At 37.5% G+C, this 19,966-nt stretch overlaps 1 protein-coding gene across 2 annotated transcripts in view; it reads left to right on the forward strand.

The window, feature by feature from the left end:
- The window catches only part of Mtx2 (metaxin 2), a 53,238-nt gene extending 42,780 nt beyond the window's left edge, over positions 1 to 10,458 (forward strand). For both annotated transcript variants that reach the window (XM_021183930.1, XM_021183938.2), the window contains 6 exons: positions 484 to 560; positions 1,941 to 2,033; positions 2,505 to 2,543; positions 2,925 to 3,050; positions 4,028 to 4,104; positions 10,024 to 10,458. In XM_021183930.1, coding sequence (XP_021039589.1) covers positions 484 to 560; positions 1,941 to 2,033; positions 2,505 to 2,543; positions 2,925 to 3,050; positions 4,028 to 4,104; positions 10,024 to 10,195 — 584 coding nt within the window. In that variant the 3' untranslated portion in view covers positions 10,196 to 10,458. The remainder of the gene's footprint in view (positions 1 to 483; positions 561 to 1,940; positions 2,034 to 2,504; positions 2,544 to 2,924; positions 3,051 to 4,027; positions 4,105 to 10,023) is intronic.
- The last annotated feature ends 9,508 nt before the right edge of the window (positions 10,459 to 19,966 follow it).

Raw genomic sequence — 19,966 nt, forward strand, 5'->3', positions numbered from 1 at the left:
AATCTCATTTAAAATTCTTTGGAAGTTTTTAGTGATCTTGAACTAGTGTCCTAGCCTCGTCCACATAATATGAGTAATTGAGTAATTATTATAGTGTTAGCTCTGAAACAAGAATATGGAGATTTCTTTATATATCCCGCCAAGAACTCTAGAAATGAATCTACTTGTTTGCCCACTTTTTAGTTTTTGAATTTTAAGAAAGAATGTTACTGTCAAGGATGTCCTAGACCTTAGAATCCCCCTGCCTCAGCCTCCTGAGTCCTGGGATTACAGGCATGTGCTACTATGCTTGGTTCTTTTATTGGCAATCATTGCTTAAAATTTGTAGACTTCAGCAGATGCTTCTGGCTTTAATTTGGAAAATATAATTTCATAATATTTCTTTATAAATAAAGCATTTCTGAGTTTTCTTGTTAATTTTTCTTACTAGCACAAACTTTAATTTTCTGAAGCTGTTTTCTCACATCTTTTTGCTCTCAACAGGAAAAGTTCCTTTTATTCATGTGGGAAATCAAGTAGTGTCAGAACTTGGCCCAATAGTCCAATTTGTTAAAGCCAAGGTAAGGAAAAAATACTGAATGCATTTGACCACAGACACTTTTAAGTGACTTTTTCATATTTAGTGTTTCTTAATATCTTCATTGAGTTTTAAACTAGCTTTATAAAATGCTGATGTAAATTATTAGAAAATATTTCTAAACTATAAGTTGAGTGGTTCTTCATACTATAAACCAATAGCAAGGATGTTGGCTGATTTTTAGAAAATGGCAGGTGTTTTCTAATAAAGGGTATGTGAATTTCTGTCAAATGGAGCTTTTAAGTTATTAAAGATCTGGTTGATCTTTGAGAAGGGAGATACAGGATCTGTTTTGAAGTTGAAGGTGTATTAAGTTACCTACTTGAGTGGTTCTGTTCATTGGCTTAACTTAGATTTTAACAGTTAAGAAGCACTTTCATTAACGTTTATAGAAACATTCTTCTGGACTTTTATATAGCTAGAAAACCAGATCATACTATTATGTGTTATTTTGTCCTTTAAAGTTGCCAATATATTTAAAACTGATTCTATATTAATGACTATACATAGATATACATCTTTAAAATTGTTAAATTGTTTTCTGTTGTATTTCATGCATTATATTGTTTTCCAGTGGGCATTTGGATATAGACCATTTATTTTGTATTAAAATAAATTTTCTTTTACATAGACTTCTGTATACTTGTTTCATTAAGATAATTCCTTGATGGGCATGGTTCTCCATGCCTTTAATTCCAGCACTTAGAAGTCAGATCTCTGTGAATTTGAGGCCAGATTATTCTACATAGTGAGGTCCAGACTAGCCGGGTCTATATATTAAGACCCTGACTCAAACATAGCAAACAAGAAGATGAATTCCTGAAAATGTTACTGGGATAACTGGGTAATGTTTTGGCATATACCTTTTAATACTGTAGAGCAGATTGTCAGATTGAACTAAATGAAAGCTATACCATTTTATGTGTCTCTCCATTTCTACAGTGTTTTAGAGAGTTTTAACATCTCTTTTCCCCTTTGATGTCTTTACTAACATTGGCTTTTTTTTTTTTTTTTTAATCTTTGCCCATTTTATAAGTAGCACTTGTCTTGGTATTTCTTTTGTTTTTAAGGTTTATGCCTGAAAAATACAGGGCTCTCTACTGATCATTTTGTTTTCTCCTTTATGAAATAATTCATTCTATAATTTTATCTATTGAAATGCATTTATATAATGACAGTTAATACTACTTAGTAGTGAGTGAATATTAGGTATACTTTTATACACAATAATTTTGTTCAAAAAAGCTTTCTGGAAATGAATTCCCTGGACATTTAGATATAACATTATTATATTAGTAAGATAACTGAAAGATTTTGTATATTTAATATGATGCTTTTTAAAAATTTTTTAAATTCCCTTTAGGGCCATTCTCTTAGTGATGGGTTGGATGAAGTCCAAAAAGCAGAAATGAAAGCCTACATGGAATTAGTCAACAATATGCTGCTGACTGCAGAGGTATAAGAGGATAAGGCTTGAGATCAAATATAATCTTGTATAATCTATATTCTCACTTATGGGGGTACTGTAAAGCCATTGAGAAGTGGGGTGGACCCTCAGGCTGGGGTGGTCATCTGAATTGTTTAATCATTATCTATAAACAAGCTTCTTGGTATTTTCAGCTCTAGTCTTTCTGTTCATAAGGAGTGAGTCTTGCCTACTTTCTATTTTACTTTAGCCATTTGGAGTTTACTTTAATAATCCCCATAAAATAATGATGTTTAGACATATATTCTGTAAGTAAGAAATGTTTTCTATAAAGTACTCCCAATGAATTTAATAATTCTGTGCAGTGGATTAGCCAAGAAGAAAAAACTCATATATTTGATTCACGAAGTTGACTTACTAGGAATGACTATGGCAAGAAATAACTTTGACCCTTTTCTTTTCAGTATTGTAAAGTTTCAGTGACTGTTCCTTTGTTTCTAGCTGTATCTCCAGTGGTGTGATGAAGCTACAGTAGGGGAGGTGAGTGGTTCTGCAGCATTTATCTTAATTAAAATTTAATGAGAAAACACTTTTGCTCAGAATCGCAAGTCCCTGCTCATAAATGAAACATTGTGGTTTATACCATTAGTGAGACAGTTTTTCACTTACTTTAATTTTGCTTGCACATACATTTTAGGGAAGCTATGTGTCATTGTTTGATAGAACTGGTTGTAAAGTACATAAAGTTTATATATTTTTAAAGGGAATGGTTTAAAATTTTAATCTTTTATACTATAAGCTATATATTTTTTCCAGATTGCTTTATGTATGTTCTCTGCAAATACATACTTTTAAAATTTCTGTTTGTTAATATGCGTTATTTTCTGAAAGATTCTGCATTCAACAGTCTTTTTTCTTTAGATCACTATTGCTAGGTATGGATCTCCTTACCCTTGGCCTCTGAACCACATTTTGGCCTATCAGAAGCAGTGGGAAGTGAAACGTAAGATGAAAGCTATTGGATGGGGAAACAAGACTCTGGACCAGGTCAGTACATGTTGGTGTTTAAAAAGCTTCCATTCTTATGCATCAAAAGTGACATTACTTTACAAAAATGATTTCAATGTAATGTTGTAACATCAACAGCAAAATACTTGCATTATTTCTCTCCTGTGATGTAGTTTTATTGATTTTTTTTTTGTTTTTATGAAAGTTGCACATGTTTATTTGCCTGTAGAGTATAGGTGGCAAAATTTTCTGAAATCCTGCCACTTCGGAATTGCCTCTCTTCATTTGGAGAATATTTTTCTAGATGTCTTAGTAATACTGTCCTCTGATGGGATCATATTATGCCTGCTATTCTGTAACTTGATTTTTTTCTTTCTAAACAGTATATTGTGGGATTCTTTTATGTCAATAAATAGATCTGCAGCATCAGAGCTTACAAAAACCTTTATTAAGTTTATTAAGTACTTAATGTATCTTTTGGGGGGCTGCTTAAGTTTACTAAGGTATCAAAAAAATGTAAATTTTCAAGGTGGAGGTTGAGCATCTTTACGCTAACTGGTGTTCTTTTTGCCAGAACTACCCCTGATTTCTAGCCAGCCGCCTTCCTGCTGTGTGCTCCAAGGGGGCTTAGCGAGTGGCTGGGTAGAGTGAGGTCTGTCTCCTGCAGCTTTCAGCTCCTCATTTTTATGGGTCCACCTTACCCCTTTAAATGTGAGAAAAATCATTGAATATGTGGACTCAGGAAAACATTGTTGAGAGAGTAAAATTTTGAGAGAAGAACTTTCTTGTTAAATCGTCATCCTTATCAGTAACTTATGGTCTTGTATTTAATGGTCTTTAATTCTTAAATCCCACTGATATCAAAAGCATTATTTATACCATGTATGTGGTTTATAGTCTTAAAAGATTAAGCAGAGCCTGTTTTTGTCATAAGCTGTGATACAAATACAAGTCTTACATACTTTAACTGTTTTGCTAATTTTGATATTTTTCTTTTTGGATCACTGCTTGTGTAGGTCTTAGAAGATGTAGACCAGTGCTGTCAAGCCCTTTCCCAGAGATTGGGAACACAACCATACTTCTTCAATAAGCAGTAAGATGTTTTATTGTTGTGATACGTCTTTGCTTCGTATAGAGGTTACAAAGGAATTGTATCACAAAGATACTACTTTTCAGGGAGTACTTCTAACTCTGCTCTTCTTGGTAGGCACTTGTTATATAGGAAGGGCTCCAGACTTCTTTTCCTGTCATTGATGTTGGGAGTTTTCTGTCCAGATTTTATTCTCAAGCAGCAGGACACATTACAGAGGAAAAAAAATATACAAAACACTTACTTTTGAATTTCATTTTTGTACTCATTAAATATTTATCCTCCCTTGGCTGTTAGACATAGTGCTGGCTCTGGGGAACTAGGAGTTCTAAAATTCAACCCTTGTCATTTAGTTTTCTTAAGGTCAGTCTTATAAATCAATTCCATGATTGAACAAAGATTTTGATAGAGATAGTTCAAGGTGCTATGATAAGTGTAAAATTAAATATTTTATATACAAAATAACAAGTTTGTACATAAAATAAAAATAAAAACCTTTCAAGTAAAAAGCATGACTATGCTGCTAACACGGCCTCAGTGTGTAACGACTGATGCTTGAGGAGCAGGAGAGTCCTCAGAACAAGCATAGAGGTCAGATGCACAAGAACTGCCACCCTTTAAAAGCTATGAAAATATCCTTAAATATAGACAGTAACTGGTACAGATAAAATATCTGTATGGATGTAAATTGAGTAATTAATGTTCTGTTAACAAGATTAAAATAAATGCTAATGTAGACAAAGCTTTTCCTTCATTAAAAATTGTAATTTTAATATATTGAAAGTAGTTGTCAATTTGATGATACAGTATAAGATTCAGCTTAAATTAATGTTTTCATCTCAGTGACTTTCTTAAAAGTCTAACTTTTTATTGGCTTATTACTGAAAAATAGATTCTTTAGGTTGATAGTTTTTCTTTTCATGCTTTTTTTATGTGTGGTGTGCATACATGTGAGTACACGTGTGTTTGGGTGTGCATGCGTGTATAGGTGTGAGCCTGTGGGAGCCTGAGATTGCTGTCAGAAACCTTGCTCTTCTGTTTTACTCTTTGAGGCAGGCTCTGTAGAATCTCTTATAATCAAACCCAGAACTTCTGATAGGTCTCATCTCGCTAGCTAGCTTGCTGGGATGTTCCCTCCGCCCTCTGAGGCTGCGATTACGGAGAACGCCATGTCCATCTGACATTTATGTGTGCTCTGGGGTCATTCTCTTGTTTGTATAGGATGTGCTTTTGCTGTTGAGTAATCTCCTTCTCCTAGGATGATTTTCTTTTTAATTAAAAATATATATATTTATTTTTATATGTGTGCAACTTTTGCCCGGTTTGTACCTGGTTCCTGCAGAGCCAGAAGAGAGCATAGGATCCCAGAATGCTGGAATTACAGGCAGTTACCAGCTGTGATATGGGTGCTGGGAACCAAACCTAGGTCCTTTGGAAGAGCAACAAGTACTCTAAACTGCTGAGCCATCTCTCCAGCTCCAGTAATTTTTAAAAAAACGCTTATTTTATTTTAAATTCTGTGCATATGATTGGGTATGTGCATTTGAGTGCAAGTGCTTGTGGAGGCCAGAACCCTGGATACCAGGCGATTGTGAGCTGTGACGTGGCTTCTGGGAGCCAGACACATCTTCACAAAAGCAGTTTGGCCCCCTAGTTGATACTTTTTAAGGATTTTATTTGCCATGATTTCTATTCAAAATAAATATTTGTCTTCTGTAGCCATACCAAACATCTTTTATAGTAAAAATAAATATGACAGCAATTTAGAAATATTTCAATTATATAATTTTTAACATGTCATGCAAACTATATGTATATGTATATACACATATATACATATGTATGTGTGTGTGTATATATGCAACTCAGGTTATATAAAATAATCTTATGGTAAAAATTGGGACTTGTTATCTCTGAAGCAGGAAGCCTGTAGAATTTATTAAATCCTGGAAGCTACAGCTTCTATAACTGTTGTATTTTTACTGGTTAGTCCCCAACAAAATGTCAGTAATATGTAGTTTTTTTTCTTTTGATACTGAATTCATAGTAGTTTGAAAGTTGAGAATGAGATACATATTTTATTGTTTGAAGTGTATTATTCTTGTTCATCAATGAGTTTTTTTGCACATGTTATTTTTTGGAGAGGGTAGGAGAATAATTTTTATTTTATTTATTTATTTTTTTTTTTGAGAATAATTTTTAGTTAAAGTCATTGTCAAAGTGTTGGCAACTAGGGTTTTTTGGCATGTGATTTAGAAGAAAGTAAAAGATATTTTGTTAATAGGTTATATTCAGACCTACAAAAGATTGAAATTTAAACAGTTGCAAAGGCAAGACATGTGTTTGATTATTGGTATATAAAAAGTAGGCATTTAAAAATTCTACATTATGTGATACTTAGCCAGATGTTTTTTATTAACCAATAATTAGGATTGAGGAGTATATTTAATTTTTATTTGTACCTAATCTTTTTATTTAGGTTTTGGAGATAAGACTACACTGTGCAGCTCTGGAACCTGCTTTGTAGCTCAGGCTGACCTCAAACTCATGCTTGTTCTTGCTTAGCCTACCAAGTGCTGGGATTGCCCGTGTGCATCCCATGCCTGACTGCCCATCATTTGATCAATATTAGATGAAAGCAAACTACATTTAGGAAAAGGGAACTTGTAATTTTATTTTGTTATGGTAAAACTTTTTCTCATTTCTTCATCTGTGGTGGGAGTCATATCTTTGTGAGGCATAGTATCTTAGGTAGGAAGACATTCACTTAAAAAAAAATAGATTAGATTCTAAATTGGAGGCCTTGAAATCTACCCTTGGCTCTCACATATACTAAATGGTGACAGATTCTTTTTCTTTGTGCCCTACTTTTACTTTCTAATTTTGACTTACCTACTGAAGATATTGAGAAATGTCTTGTAAACGAAACCAAATTATTTTTGTTTGTTTTTAAGAGAAAAAAAAGAAGTTGTGATCTTGCAGCAAGAACAGAAATTGAGAAAGAAGACAGCAAGTACTTTGATTTTACAAGCCTTAGTGACAAGTTTGAAGCTCACTGTTTTTGCATGTGTGGTATTATTTCTAGGACTATGAAGAGGTGGCGAAATAAATAATATTTGAAAAAACATTAGGAGACACCTAGACAAAATTAATAGTGTTGGAATAGTTTTAGATGATACTATAAAGGATATCAGAGAAAAAAACAAAATAACAATAAAGAAAGAAAAAAATAATGGGCAGGAGAAAAATTTTAAATGGAAAAGGTTAGGAAAATGTTCACGTTTTATAGCACTGTTTTCATTTTGATATTCAAATGAAAGACTAAATATCTAACTGAAATGATGATGATTCAAGATAAGGTAGCAGTAGGACTTTAAGAATATATCATCCTAGACTATTTTTCTAATAACAAGTCTGCAAAGATAAAAGCAATAATACATTTGAAATATCTTAAAGATCGTAGGACGAGAATTGCGCATGGGTGCACACACACTCATCCAAATCCACGCATACCCTTATCACAGTCCACAAAGACCCCCTCAGGCACAAGAATGAAAAGTGGCGTTTCTCCTTCATTGTATAACAAAGAAATTTAAGAGCAGGTACATGATGGTCGTGGCATGAGTCAACAGTGTTATAGACGTGATAAGTAAAGTCAATTTGTGAAAAAAATTTTACACTTATGTGTGTGTGTATGCAGGGATCATGCATGTGTGCTATGACATGTGTGACGTTCAGAGCACAGGTTTTGGGAGTTGGTTCTCTCATTTTACAGTGTGAGGCCCAGGGCTAGAGTTTGGATTATCAGGCATGGCAGCACGGCAGCCGTGGCCTTTACTTGCTGAGCCATCTCTCTCGCATAAGTGTGGTGTTGTTGCCTTGCAGTTGTGTTTCATAAGAGCTGCAGGTTTTTCTGAATTTTTGCCTCTTTTGGGGGTGGTTGCATAATTTGCTTTTAATAAAATTGGCATTTTTATGGCTATGAGTTTTATGAGTTTCAGGAAATACATATAGTTACATAATCACTAAAATAAAGTATACTTTATTTCAGAAAAATTAAATTGTGTGTCACAGGGGTGGGTAGGGGGCATGACCGTGTGCCAGGGGCAGGTGTGGAGGTCAGGGGACAACCTGGAGAAGTTGATTTTTTTTACATGGGTTCCTGGGATAGAACTCAGGTCATCAGGCTGGACAGACAGCAAGTATCTTAACCCTGTGGAGCCATCTTGCCAGTCTCACAAGGGTACTTCTTTTTTTATAAAAGGAATTGTGGGAATTGGTAATTTATAAAAATCAGAATCAGTTTATATGAGTCACTGAAATTTGTAGGGCTTTTTGGCATGAGAGTGAATGCTTTTAGCCTCACCACTTGGAAGGCAGAGGCAGGTGAATTTGTGCATTTGGGGTTAGGCTGGTTTACATAGAAAGTTCCAGGCCAGCCAGGAGACATTTTCTTAAATTTTAAGGATTATAAAAAGTGTGCTTTGATAATGTGTTTGTTTCAGTTTGTATAACCTATTTACTCATAGATTTTAAAAGCAACTGTAAGGTAGCTATCTGTCTAGCACCATCAGTTCTGTATGTTCATGTCCATTTGGCACCTGTAGAGTTTACAAGGAGGTACTTACAGCATGTGGCATGTTGATCACTTAAGGGTCCTTCTGACCACAGTTGACCTCATGCAGAGCCTTCATTTATTGGTACAGAATGCCCAAGCCATGCAAGAAGTGAAGGGGAGTGACACTAAACTGAGATTGAGAAAATTAGCTCCCACTTGCAAGAGCTCTCTGTTTATGAAATGTGTCAGGGATGTAGGAAAGCTAGTGTTTGTATAACTTCTAGTGAAGTGCCTTAGCCATACATTTATCCGCTTGTGTCCTTGGTTCGTTATAAGGATCTACTTGTTATTGGTTCTCTGGTTATGATAAAAAAAACTATGGTGCTATTAAGTCCAAGGACATTTGTGATTTTAAAAAATATGTTACCCTTTTGACTGCCTTCTTAAACCTGACCACGGATTGCACATTTTCACTTTATTTTGTTTTTAGATATGAATTTGCTGTATAGCCTAAGATCACCTTGAATTTACAGTATTACTGAGTTGGGCCTGAGTCTGGCAGTTACAGGCATGTCCCAGGTTGAATGTCTCACTTTATATAGTACTCCATCATTGCATCAAAGAGGGAAGAATTCAAAAAGATGTGAATAACTGTGGTTATAGGAAAAGATTCCACATTCTGCAGGGTACTTACTTTTCTCTCCTTCATGTATTCAGCAAATCCTGGAGACCACAGATACTGTAGTAGGAACTGCGGATATAAAGATTCAGGCAGTGCTGTCTTTAGAACTTACAGATCCTGGAGAGGAAAGCAGTGAAGGCAGCAGGGTTAGAGTGGTGTAAGAAGCACACCACCTTTTTATTCCTGCGATGAGCACATGGAGACCCTGCGCTCTGTGTGTGTGTGTGTGTGTGTAAGAGAGTGTGTGTGTGTTCGTGCGTGTGTGAGAGTGTGTGTGAGCGTGTGTGTGTGTGTGTGCGTGTGCGTGTGTGTATTCTTTATTTTCCCCTTTTTTCTAGCATAGTTTCTGGCACACTGGAAACCTATATTTATTTGATTTTTAAAATAATGAGTGTACTAATATACATATATATATATATCTATATATATATATATATATATATCTATATATATATATATATATATAATTTGACACATTTAATTAATACATCAAATCATAGTTTTCTTTTTTCATGTTCTAAAATGAAAAAAATGCTGTCAAGTTCTGAGATTTATTTTTATGACTTTTTTCTTTAAATTGATGAATAAAAAAATTGATGAATAAAATGTTTTTTAAAATAGGATGCTTTCCACCATTAAAATGAGGTACCTCTCATGTTTCTCATCTTTACTTTTATTTTAGACCTACTGAACTTGACGCGCTGGTTTTTGGCCATTTGTATACCATTCTTACAACACAGTTGACCAGCGATGAACTTTCTGAGAAGGTGAAAAACTATAGCAACCTCCTTGCTTTCTGTAGAAGAATTGAACAGCACTACTTTGAAGACCGGGGTAAAGGCAGGTTGTCTTAGAGCTGTATACCAATAAGATATTTTAAAAAAATCTAACTTTTGAAATATGTACTACTTGAACAATATGGTAGTAGTTGCAGGATCTCAAAACCAAAACCACTGTTTTTTGAAACCTCAAAAATTTGCATAATGTCATATACATGTCCTTTGTACTGTTATTTGTGTACACTTTGCTTTTGAATTGTTTGATTTGTTACATTAAATTCTATATCTTGACATTTTCTTTCTTTATGAGCATATAAAAATAAACCTTAAGCAACTGAGTTTGTTTCATTTACTTTGATCTTTCTGGCTACTCACTGACCTTAGTGCATGTGGAACAAGAGTTCTCTAAGGGAAGCAGTTGATGTGTGCACGCTGCGACTACTAACACTAAGTTCATGGTGACACTGAGCACAGGAGAGTCATGTAGAAAGGTACACTGAGAAAGTGTGCCAGTGGGTCACCCAGTGAGCCTCAGACTGTCTTAACACCTAATCTAAACTGCATTAACCAGTGTTGCATTAGGGCTGGGCTGGGATGAAAGAACTGTTTTATGGAGATGAACACATCTCATTAGAACTTTTTATTTTGTTTTTCTTTTTGGTAAGGAGCAGGTAGTTTTCAAAGGAGTATTGATGGGAATTCATATGCAAACACTAAGGATTATAGATTGTCTCAGATTTTCCAATGTTTTCTGTTCAGTTACACGTGGTGATGCTGTGAGGAATCAGATCTGTTACCAATATGTTGAGAGCTACAGTATTTTGATACTGCCTTTTTATCCTTTTCGAAGCATTTCTAACACACTTAATCTTCACAGAACACTTAATGGTGGTAGTTATCTCCAGTTTACAAAAGGAAATGGAGATAAGCAATTTTTAAAACTTTTCATTCATGTATACAAATATTTTAGTCATCCATCCTCCATTGCTCCCAGTACCTCCCACCCTCTCCCCCACATATCTCATCTCCTCACAACTTCCTGTCTTTAAAAAGTTACAAAGTTTTTACAACTTATGTCAAATTGCTCATGTGTGTGAGGTCATCCACTGTAGGTTGTGGGGCAGCATACCATCTGTGACTCCCTTCCCAGCAGCAGTAACTGCCATTGGCTTCTCTGTGAGGAGTGACACATTGGGAGGAACCCTTTGCCCCTCCATGCTGACAGAGTCTTTCTTATCATTTGTATTTCAACTCCAAATTAACACTTCTCTCTCCATTGAGACAGGGCTTCTCTCCATAGACCAGGCTGGCCTCAAACTCAGAGATCCACCTGCCTCTGCCTCTTTGTGTTTGGATTAAAGATGTGCACAACCACTGCCAGACTTCAAGCTAAAACTTTTAAGGGGTAATGTTCATCTTTCCATCCCATGGTTGGGGGGCGGGGAGGTGGGGGCAGGGACAATGCCTTACTGTGTAGCTTTGGCCTGGAGCTCACAGAGACTAGTCTGCCTCTGTCCCTAGAGTGCCGGGGTTATAGGCCTTTGCCACCACTTCAGTTTTTGTTGTTGTTGTTTTGTGTGAGTCCTTGTCTGCACGTTTGTATGTATACCAAGTGGTATACATACCTGGTACCCTCAGAGGTCAGATCCACTGTAACTGAAGTTTCAGGTAATTGTGAGCTGCAGTATAGGTGCTGGGGCTGGACCTGAAAATGGCAGCTACTTTTAACTACTGAGTCCAGTCCCTAGAGTGCTTATCTTAGTCCATTCAGCAAACAGCCAGGGTTGGGTTGTGTAAAGGAAGTACTCTGCAGAGAGCAAACAGCGTGTGAAATTTAAATCAGAATTAACCCACAGTAACAGCTCTGGTTGCCTGGGGCCACGGTTCTTGTTCTTACTGGGTTAAACGCAGAGGGACATGTTTTTGGAGGATAATGGGAATATATTTTGATTCTAATGTTTATATGGTATATACATTTATCAAACTACATTTTACTGTATATAAGTTACAGCCCAGTAAGGTTTAATTAAATAAATAATAATTCTCTTTTGTTCTCTGAATCGTAGAAAATAGAGACTTCCTTTTTAAAGCTTTAGGGGTAGCCCAGGCTAGTGCTGAGCCTTAAGGATTCTTGAGGACTAGTTACACTGGGCTGTTCATCTAGGTCTCTGTCCTCCTCGTGCAAGGAGATGTTCCGGGAAATGAGCTCCAGCCTCAGGTTAGTCACTTCAGATTCTGGTTAAGCCCAGCCTGGTTGTTAGTCTCCTGTACCTCCTTCCTTGTCTCTTATGCCACTGTGCAGTTTTCAAGTGATTTGGTGCTATACCACACATTGCTTTAGATAAAGTAAAACAGGTTTTGGTTGAAGAAGTCAGTACCTAGTGTGTGATTTTTGAGAATGTCAGCTTGTGGTCATGTCATTTTATCCACATGACTGTATGCCTTGTTGTCGTTGCTCCATGTCTCTCCATTTAAGCAGCCATCACACACTCAATCAGAAAGGCAGACAGGTGTTATTAGTGGGAGCTCTGCCATGTTAGGACTCATCCATCTATGTAACAGCATTAAAATTTTAAAAAAGTTAAAGTAAAACTACTTGTCTGTCAAACATATCTTGGGCTACATTCATCTGATCGACTCCCTTCACAGACCTGTTGACTTGGGACTAAAACTGTGATGTACCAGTGGGCATGGTGGTTTAATTCCAACACACAAGAGTCAGACAGATCTCTGAGAGCAAGGCCACCTTTTTCTACACAGTGCGTGTCAGGGCCTCCAGGGTTAATCAGTGAAATCCCATCTCAAAAAAAAAAAAAAAAGCAATGTTAAAGGCGTTTGCTGAGGAGGCAGGGAGCTTTCTCTGCAGTACATCTTACCCTCTGCCTGACTAAGGACCACTGGCGCTTAAGTTGTGTCTAGTGCTAAACAATAGTAATAAAGTTGATGGCATCATGTGGCTTTAGTTATTGGCCATTGTGAAGAGCTTTCCTTTTTACTAGTAGCAAATGTTAACTTTGCTGTGGCTTTGAGCAAAGCTACATTTGTACACGATTGCAGTGTTTCAGAAGTAACGAGAGAACGTGTGTAGCTCCCAAATGACCCGTTACAGTGTCTAATACTTGGGTAAGAATTCCATTTTCTCATTTATTATTTGGTCAGTCACCCATTTAATATATATTTAAATGTAGGCCGAAGCATGTTGGTGGTTTCTCTTCTCTAAAGGTACTTAGAACTGAGTGTTAGGAACAAGCAAACCCAGCACTGGGACCACACAGGCGAGCATTGCTGCGATGGGCTTAATGAAACCTCAGAGGATCAGCTGGACTGTGGGCAAACGCCTCATTTCCTGTGGATGTCCCCCTCACAAGTGGAGCAGAGCTTCCGCGGGCCTCACAATTATCACCCACTTGTTCTCTAGGTCTCAAGTTGGGTTTTTCTTTTTTTTTCCCTTGCATTAGTCAGGTTGAAGGATTCATGGTATTAATCACGAGTGAAGTTGTTATTTATCACCTGCTGGGTGAGAAATAATAATTTTGGCAGGAGTGGGGCAGCAGGCCAGAGGTACCAAATTAAGTAAAACATCTAAACACCAGCAAGGATCATTTCTCTGATTAATGAATTGTTACAGAGGAAAAGCACCACTCATTATCTGCTCTCACCAATACAGAATGGGGCATGGAAGAGGGAACAGGACCAGCTTGCTCAGGCCAGCTTTTGTTTGTTTCATTATTTTTCCCTTCTATAGCACTGTGCTGCAGTCACACCAGCTTTTGGTTTTCTTTGTTACCAAAGTACAGAAATGGAAAAATAACTTGTTGAAATATTACATTAGAAAATATTAAAATGATTATTGAAACAATGTTTTTTTTTTTTTTTTTGAGACAATGTCTTAGTGTATCCTTGGGTGGCCTAGACTAGGTTGGCCTTGAACTCCAAGAATCCAGGAGGCAGCTCTGTCACTCTTCTTTTTTTTTTTTTAATTAGATATTTATTTCATTTACATTTCCAATGCTATCCCAAAAGTCCCCCACACCCTCCCACACCCACTCCCCTACCCACCCACTCCCACTTCTTGGCCCTGGCGTTCCCCTGTACTGAGGCATACAAAGTTTGCACGACCAATGGGCCTCTCTTTCCACTGATGGCCAACTAGGCCATCTTCTGATACATATGCAGCTAGAGACACGAGCTCTGGGGGTACTGGTTCATATTGTTGTTCCACCTATAGGGTTGNAGATCCCTTTAGCTCCTTGGGTACTTTCTCTAGCTCCTCCCCTGGGGGCCCTGTGATCCATCCAATAGCTGACTGTGGGCATCCACTTCTGTGTTTGCTAGGCCCCGGCAGTCTCACAAGAGACAGCTATATCAGGGTCCTTTCAGCAAAATCTTGCTAGTGTGTGCAATGGTGTCAGCGTTTGGAGGCTAATTATGGGATAGATCCCCGGGTATGGCAGTCTCTAGATGTGTCTAGAATCCAATGAGGAAAAATAAAAGGCAAAATGTACAAGGAAACAGGAGAAACATCAGTTGGTAGAACTAGGCCTAGAAATGGCACATGTAAAAAGTTAGACAAAGGCATGCAGTGATCATATGTTGGGGAAGGTAAACGTGTGCTAAGGATTGAATACAAAGAAATCAGGATTACATAGTTTGCTTTTCAGAAAGTGTATTTTAATAAGTATTGAAGGTCTTGAAAAATTGTATTTTCAAACAAGAGGAGAAAATATTCCTGAATGACAGATTCAATTGCTAAACTTTGTTGTTGCACTAGAAATTACATTGTGATTTTTATATCATGTATATCTGTGTGTGTATATATAGTTAAATATGAGAATAAACTGTTTCCTTTTTTATTTGTTATTTTGTTAAAGCTTTATAATGCATATGATAATTATTGTAGATTAATGACATATTTCTTCTTCCAGTTGTCTTTAATAGTAGTTAAAGAACACTATTTCCATGCACACTGAATCAGAATACAATGTATCAAATGAGACCTTTACTTCTGAAATAGTCCATGAAAAAGAGTGGCTTTATTTTAAGCTCCTTTGACAATGACTTTTAAAAGAACATATCAAGTCAGAAGCATCTTTAATTGAAGGATCATCAAGGGTTCTGTATTTGGTCTCCTTTTATAGTGCCAGGATTGAAACCACAAATATGAAAACTGTCGACTAACAAAACTCAGCTAGTGCTTCTAAAAATTGAAAATTGAACTGCCATATGACCCATTTATATTTCTCCGGGGTATATTCCTGAAGGAATCCAAATCAGGATAGAAATAAAGATACTGCAAATCTGTGACAAAAAGTGGCAGCAAATGTCATGGATAGGTAAAGCAATGTGGTTGACACAAACTATCTGAAATGGTCATGGAAGATGAATTTAGAAGTAAATTTGAACTAGATTAAGTAATTTATACATTTAGGCAGCACGTGTTTGTTTTAGATAAACCTGTGCATGGAAATTGCACTGGACTTGGAATCAGAACTTGAGTTCTGGACTTGAGTCAGACTCCTGGCTCCACATGGTAGCAGCATCCGCATATCAGACAGCCCAGTCCCTCTCTGAGTCTGAACCTTCTCCTTTACAGAGTGGAAATCTTAATACTGATCCCATCTGCCTCACTATGTTGGTGTAAAGAAAAAAATGGAGATTGTGGAGGATGAAGTGCTCCAGAAACTCATGTTATTTTTATTGGAGAAAATAATATGATGACTTGATTGGCCATTAAGCAAGTAGTGTACAGTATGCCACCTGTAACCAGGAAACAGACAGGTCATTTATTAAGCTTATGTAGCAAGTGCTACATAATCGGGAAGATATAAAGAAAAAAGAACAGCGGGGCCAGTTCTGAGAAAAGTTTGGAAGGAAAGGCTAACAACAGAAATGAAAGGTCATTGGATGTGATTATAAAGACGGGATCCAGAGTGTTAGAAAAACGAAGGACATTTTTGAGAGGTTTGGAGATCAGTTTTGGGTGTGTCGAGTTGGACATGCAACAGGAAGTCTCCACAAGAGTTTTAGTCAGCACTGATGTGTCATAGTCCAGTAAAGCTGCCCAGGCATCTCCTGCAGTGTGACAGATACTCAGCAACCACGCACTTGGTACTTTAAGGAAGGAAGAGAACAAAGGGCCTGGAAATGTGGGGCCTTGACAATGCTCATTTTATAACATGTAAATTGAGCTTGTCAGAGCAGACTCCTAGGGGCTTGCTGGCTACACCATACAAACTCCCTCAATCTCATTTCACAAAACCCACCATGCTCATTTTCCTTCTAATTTTATTGTTAACATATGTATGCCCCGCTTTTTTTTTTTCCATTTTGCCATTAATTGAAAGAGTAACAGGTAATCACAAATGGCAAATATGGATGGGAATTTTGTTAACTGCCTTTAAAAAAAAGTGTTATTAATTAAACTCAGTGCTTCCATGTGTGCCAGACAGACATTCTACCGTCTAGCTCCGGGCCTGTCCGTCGCCTGTTATTTTCTGTTGTGTGTGTTTAATTTCTGGAAATGGTGTTGAAACACCACCAAGACACCTTTGATGGCTCTGGATCCCAAAGCAAACCTGATCTGATGTGTGGTGTTTGCTTTTTAGAATACTTAAGGGTTTTTTTTTTTTTCTTTTTGTGCATATAAAATGCAGTGTTTATTTTTTTCTTCTATCTTCTTTTCTATCCTTGTTCTCTCCACCTTCTCCCTATAGGTCCCCCTCCCCCCCCTTTTTTTTACATTTGGGCCTTTTGTTTTGTTTTATGACCCTCTGATTTTTAAATAGGAAGCTCTGTGTGGCTGAAACCATCCTTTGGAGCCTGGTGGGCTCACTATACAATGAAAGCCTCTCCGTATTCACAATTGGCTGTTGACAGACCTAGACTTGAGCAGGCCCAGTGCAGGCAGCTAAAGCTGCTGAGGGAATCTACTTGCCATGGCTGTACTGGGCTCTGAAGATAGCATTTCAAATCTCTTTTCCCTCTCTGTTGGCTCTCTTCCCCAGCGTCCCCAAGCAGTCCCACAGAGGGAGCGGTAGGGATGTCTTGTTGAGGGCTGGGCACTACGCCATCATTTATTCTAAGCGTGTTGAACACCCATAAAGCACCTGCATTTGCCACCTTTTACTGTCTGCATCCAGAGCTGGAGGTGCCAGTTTTGGTGGAGAACTTACTTTTGAATTAAAATGAGAGACTTGAACCAATCTTCAAAATCCATATTTGGAAACTGTTTTAAAGTCTGAATATGTTCAGTGGCAGAGGATGAGAATTAAATACCACACATCTTCACCTAGGGAGTTTGTGTCCATGTGAATTTCATAGTAAAACAAACCCATCTGCTTCCCATTCATTTATATTCCACACCCAGGAACATGATTCTGTGGACGTTATTTGGTGTCCAAACAGATTCCATTGGGACTGTCTTCAAATTCTTAGTTATCCCTCTCTCTCGTTCCCTCTCCCACCCAGATAAAGATGGAGAATAGGGAGGTGGGAGGAAAATGCTGTGTTCTATTCAGACACAACATCTGGATTTAAAAGGAAAAGAAAATGTTCCTTAAATGCAAAGGTAAAACTTGCAATCTCATGATCGTGTGCAGATGTGACGCATGTACAGAAGAACACTCTGTTGACGTGTTCCTGAAGCTACAGTGATCTGCAGAGGGGCTGGCTTGTCATGGCACTTTGTAGGAAGGAGCCTAGGTCTATAGCAATAGCATATCCTCAGAATGAATTGCATCTGCTAGTTGCTGCAGTAACCTGCTCTGTTTACAACTGGGGATAACAAATAGGCCCTGTACGTTCTTTTCCAAAAGAACAAAACACAGGTCATTTCTAAGGCATTTGGCACAGCAGTCAAGCAGGGCCAACAAGCTTCCCCCTTTATCAAAATATATTCATTCCTGTGTTCAAATTGCTGTTTTTGAGTCCTAAATCTCTACCCACACTAATTTCTATGGGTCAGACTTTGACCCTGATTGGAAGGAAATCGGGAGTCAGATATTCACAGCGGAGCGCTTCCACCTTCCTGTGTGTCAGAAGCCATATTGCTGCAAATGCCTCACACACCTAGGAGTGCGGCTTGTGGAACTGATGAGGTGAGAGCGTTGCACAGCAGCGCGGGCCTGGTAATCACAGGACTGAGGCAACACATACATCATCTGCCACACAGGTTGGCATTTCAAGTAAAAAACCTTCACACTGTGTAAGGTGTTGGACAAATGATGGCCATATGCATGTTTGTCTGGGTGCAGATGGCTCAGTGTTCTCAGAGAGGAGAAAGCTGAGCTCGGCTCTTTTTTGCAGACAGTTTAATATTGGTGACACAGTTTATGTCCTCTGCAAAAACAATAATGGAACGGAAGGTGACATAAATTATTTGCAAATCGTTTGACATATGCAGGGCACTGTCCTCGCAATAATCACCATCAGTCTGTCAGTTTAAGATATGAACCATGCCACAGCCATTTTATATCACTGTGTTAAAGCTTTCACATGCTGTAATTTTACAGATTTGTTCTGTGGGGATCCACGGCAACACAAATCATATTGGATTGTGTTTAGTCATGTACTGTATCATGCACATTTCTTAGATAAAAACAGAAGCACCCATTCCATAGGATGGAGGTCTGGAGATAGTCTCTTCCACTTCCAATCTTTGTAAGTTGGTGCCCGAATAAAATTCCCCATCAATATGATCACTCAACTTGAGTTCATTTCTCAAGGTAAGTGAGGTTATTTATGGGAGTGTTAGCTTTCTAACTATCAAGCTATCTGGACTATAAGAATTCAAAATGGTTCATCACAAGGATATTTCTTAACTATGTTTTCTAATAAATTCGCAAGTTAGCACGCAAGTGCCCAATGATATGTCATAACCTCCTATTAATTTTGTATATGGCATTATTGCATATATTTTCAGCCCAAAAATATAGCTGCAAATGGCGATTAACTAGCAGCCTGTGTTGTCCTTGCTTCTATTGTGTGACCTAATGCCATGTGTCATGTTTTACTTACTGAGTCCTTGATGCCAATCAGTGCTGAGAGCCGAATTGTACAGTGTAACCATATGGAGCAAATGTTTGAAGTGTGTCTGAGTCACTGCTGCATCGCACATATTTGGAGCAATTGATAAATGACCTTTAGAGAGAGTTTCTCAATTTTCCCAGAGTTTATAAGAAAACTATAAATTCTACAACATGGCACTCAGAATTCAAGTACGAAATTTTCAAGAGAAATATGATTTGTTTTATTTGGCAAGGTTACTTCCACTCTGTTATATCAACAAAGCTGCATCTGCTGTCTCTCATTACATGGCTCCTTAAAAAAGATTTATTGCATTTCCATCTTTGAAATAATATTTATTTCTATGGCAGGTAGCCACGATCGGTATGCTCTCATAATTATCACTATACTGATAAGTGCACCGAGACTGCATATACAGACAAATTGTTTTAACCTGTCTTAAATGGTGCACTTAAACGGTACATCAGGGGACTTGACATTAAGTTTAGATGATTTCAGAAAATCTCTATAGTAGCATTAAATCGGAATATACTTGGCACTTAGGGGAAAAAAATTAAACGAAAAATTTAAGCTTGATGAGGATGCCAATACAATCAAACGTTATATTTAAAGGACTAAATGCGAAGACAGAATTGTTTTTATTGTCTTCCAACAAACTTAACTAATCCATTATCTCGTGAGTTGCTGCCATTTTGCTGAACAGAGTGCTGTACTCCTGTGTTTATCCTTCTGTGGAGCCAATCCAGCCGGACGTCCAGATGCCTGGTCTCCGGGTCGCCCGGTCACCCGGTGTATACCTCCAACTCTCCATGCTGTCTGTCT

The sequence above is a fragment of the Mus caroli genome, chromosome 2 (assembly GCF_900094665.2).
Source record: "Mus caroli chromosome 2, CAROLI_EIJ_v1.1, whole genome shotgun sequence".
NCBI classification, from domain to species: Eukaryota; Metazoa; Chordata; class Mammalia; order Rodentia; family Muridae; genus Mus; species Mus caroli.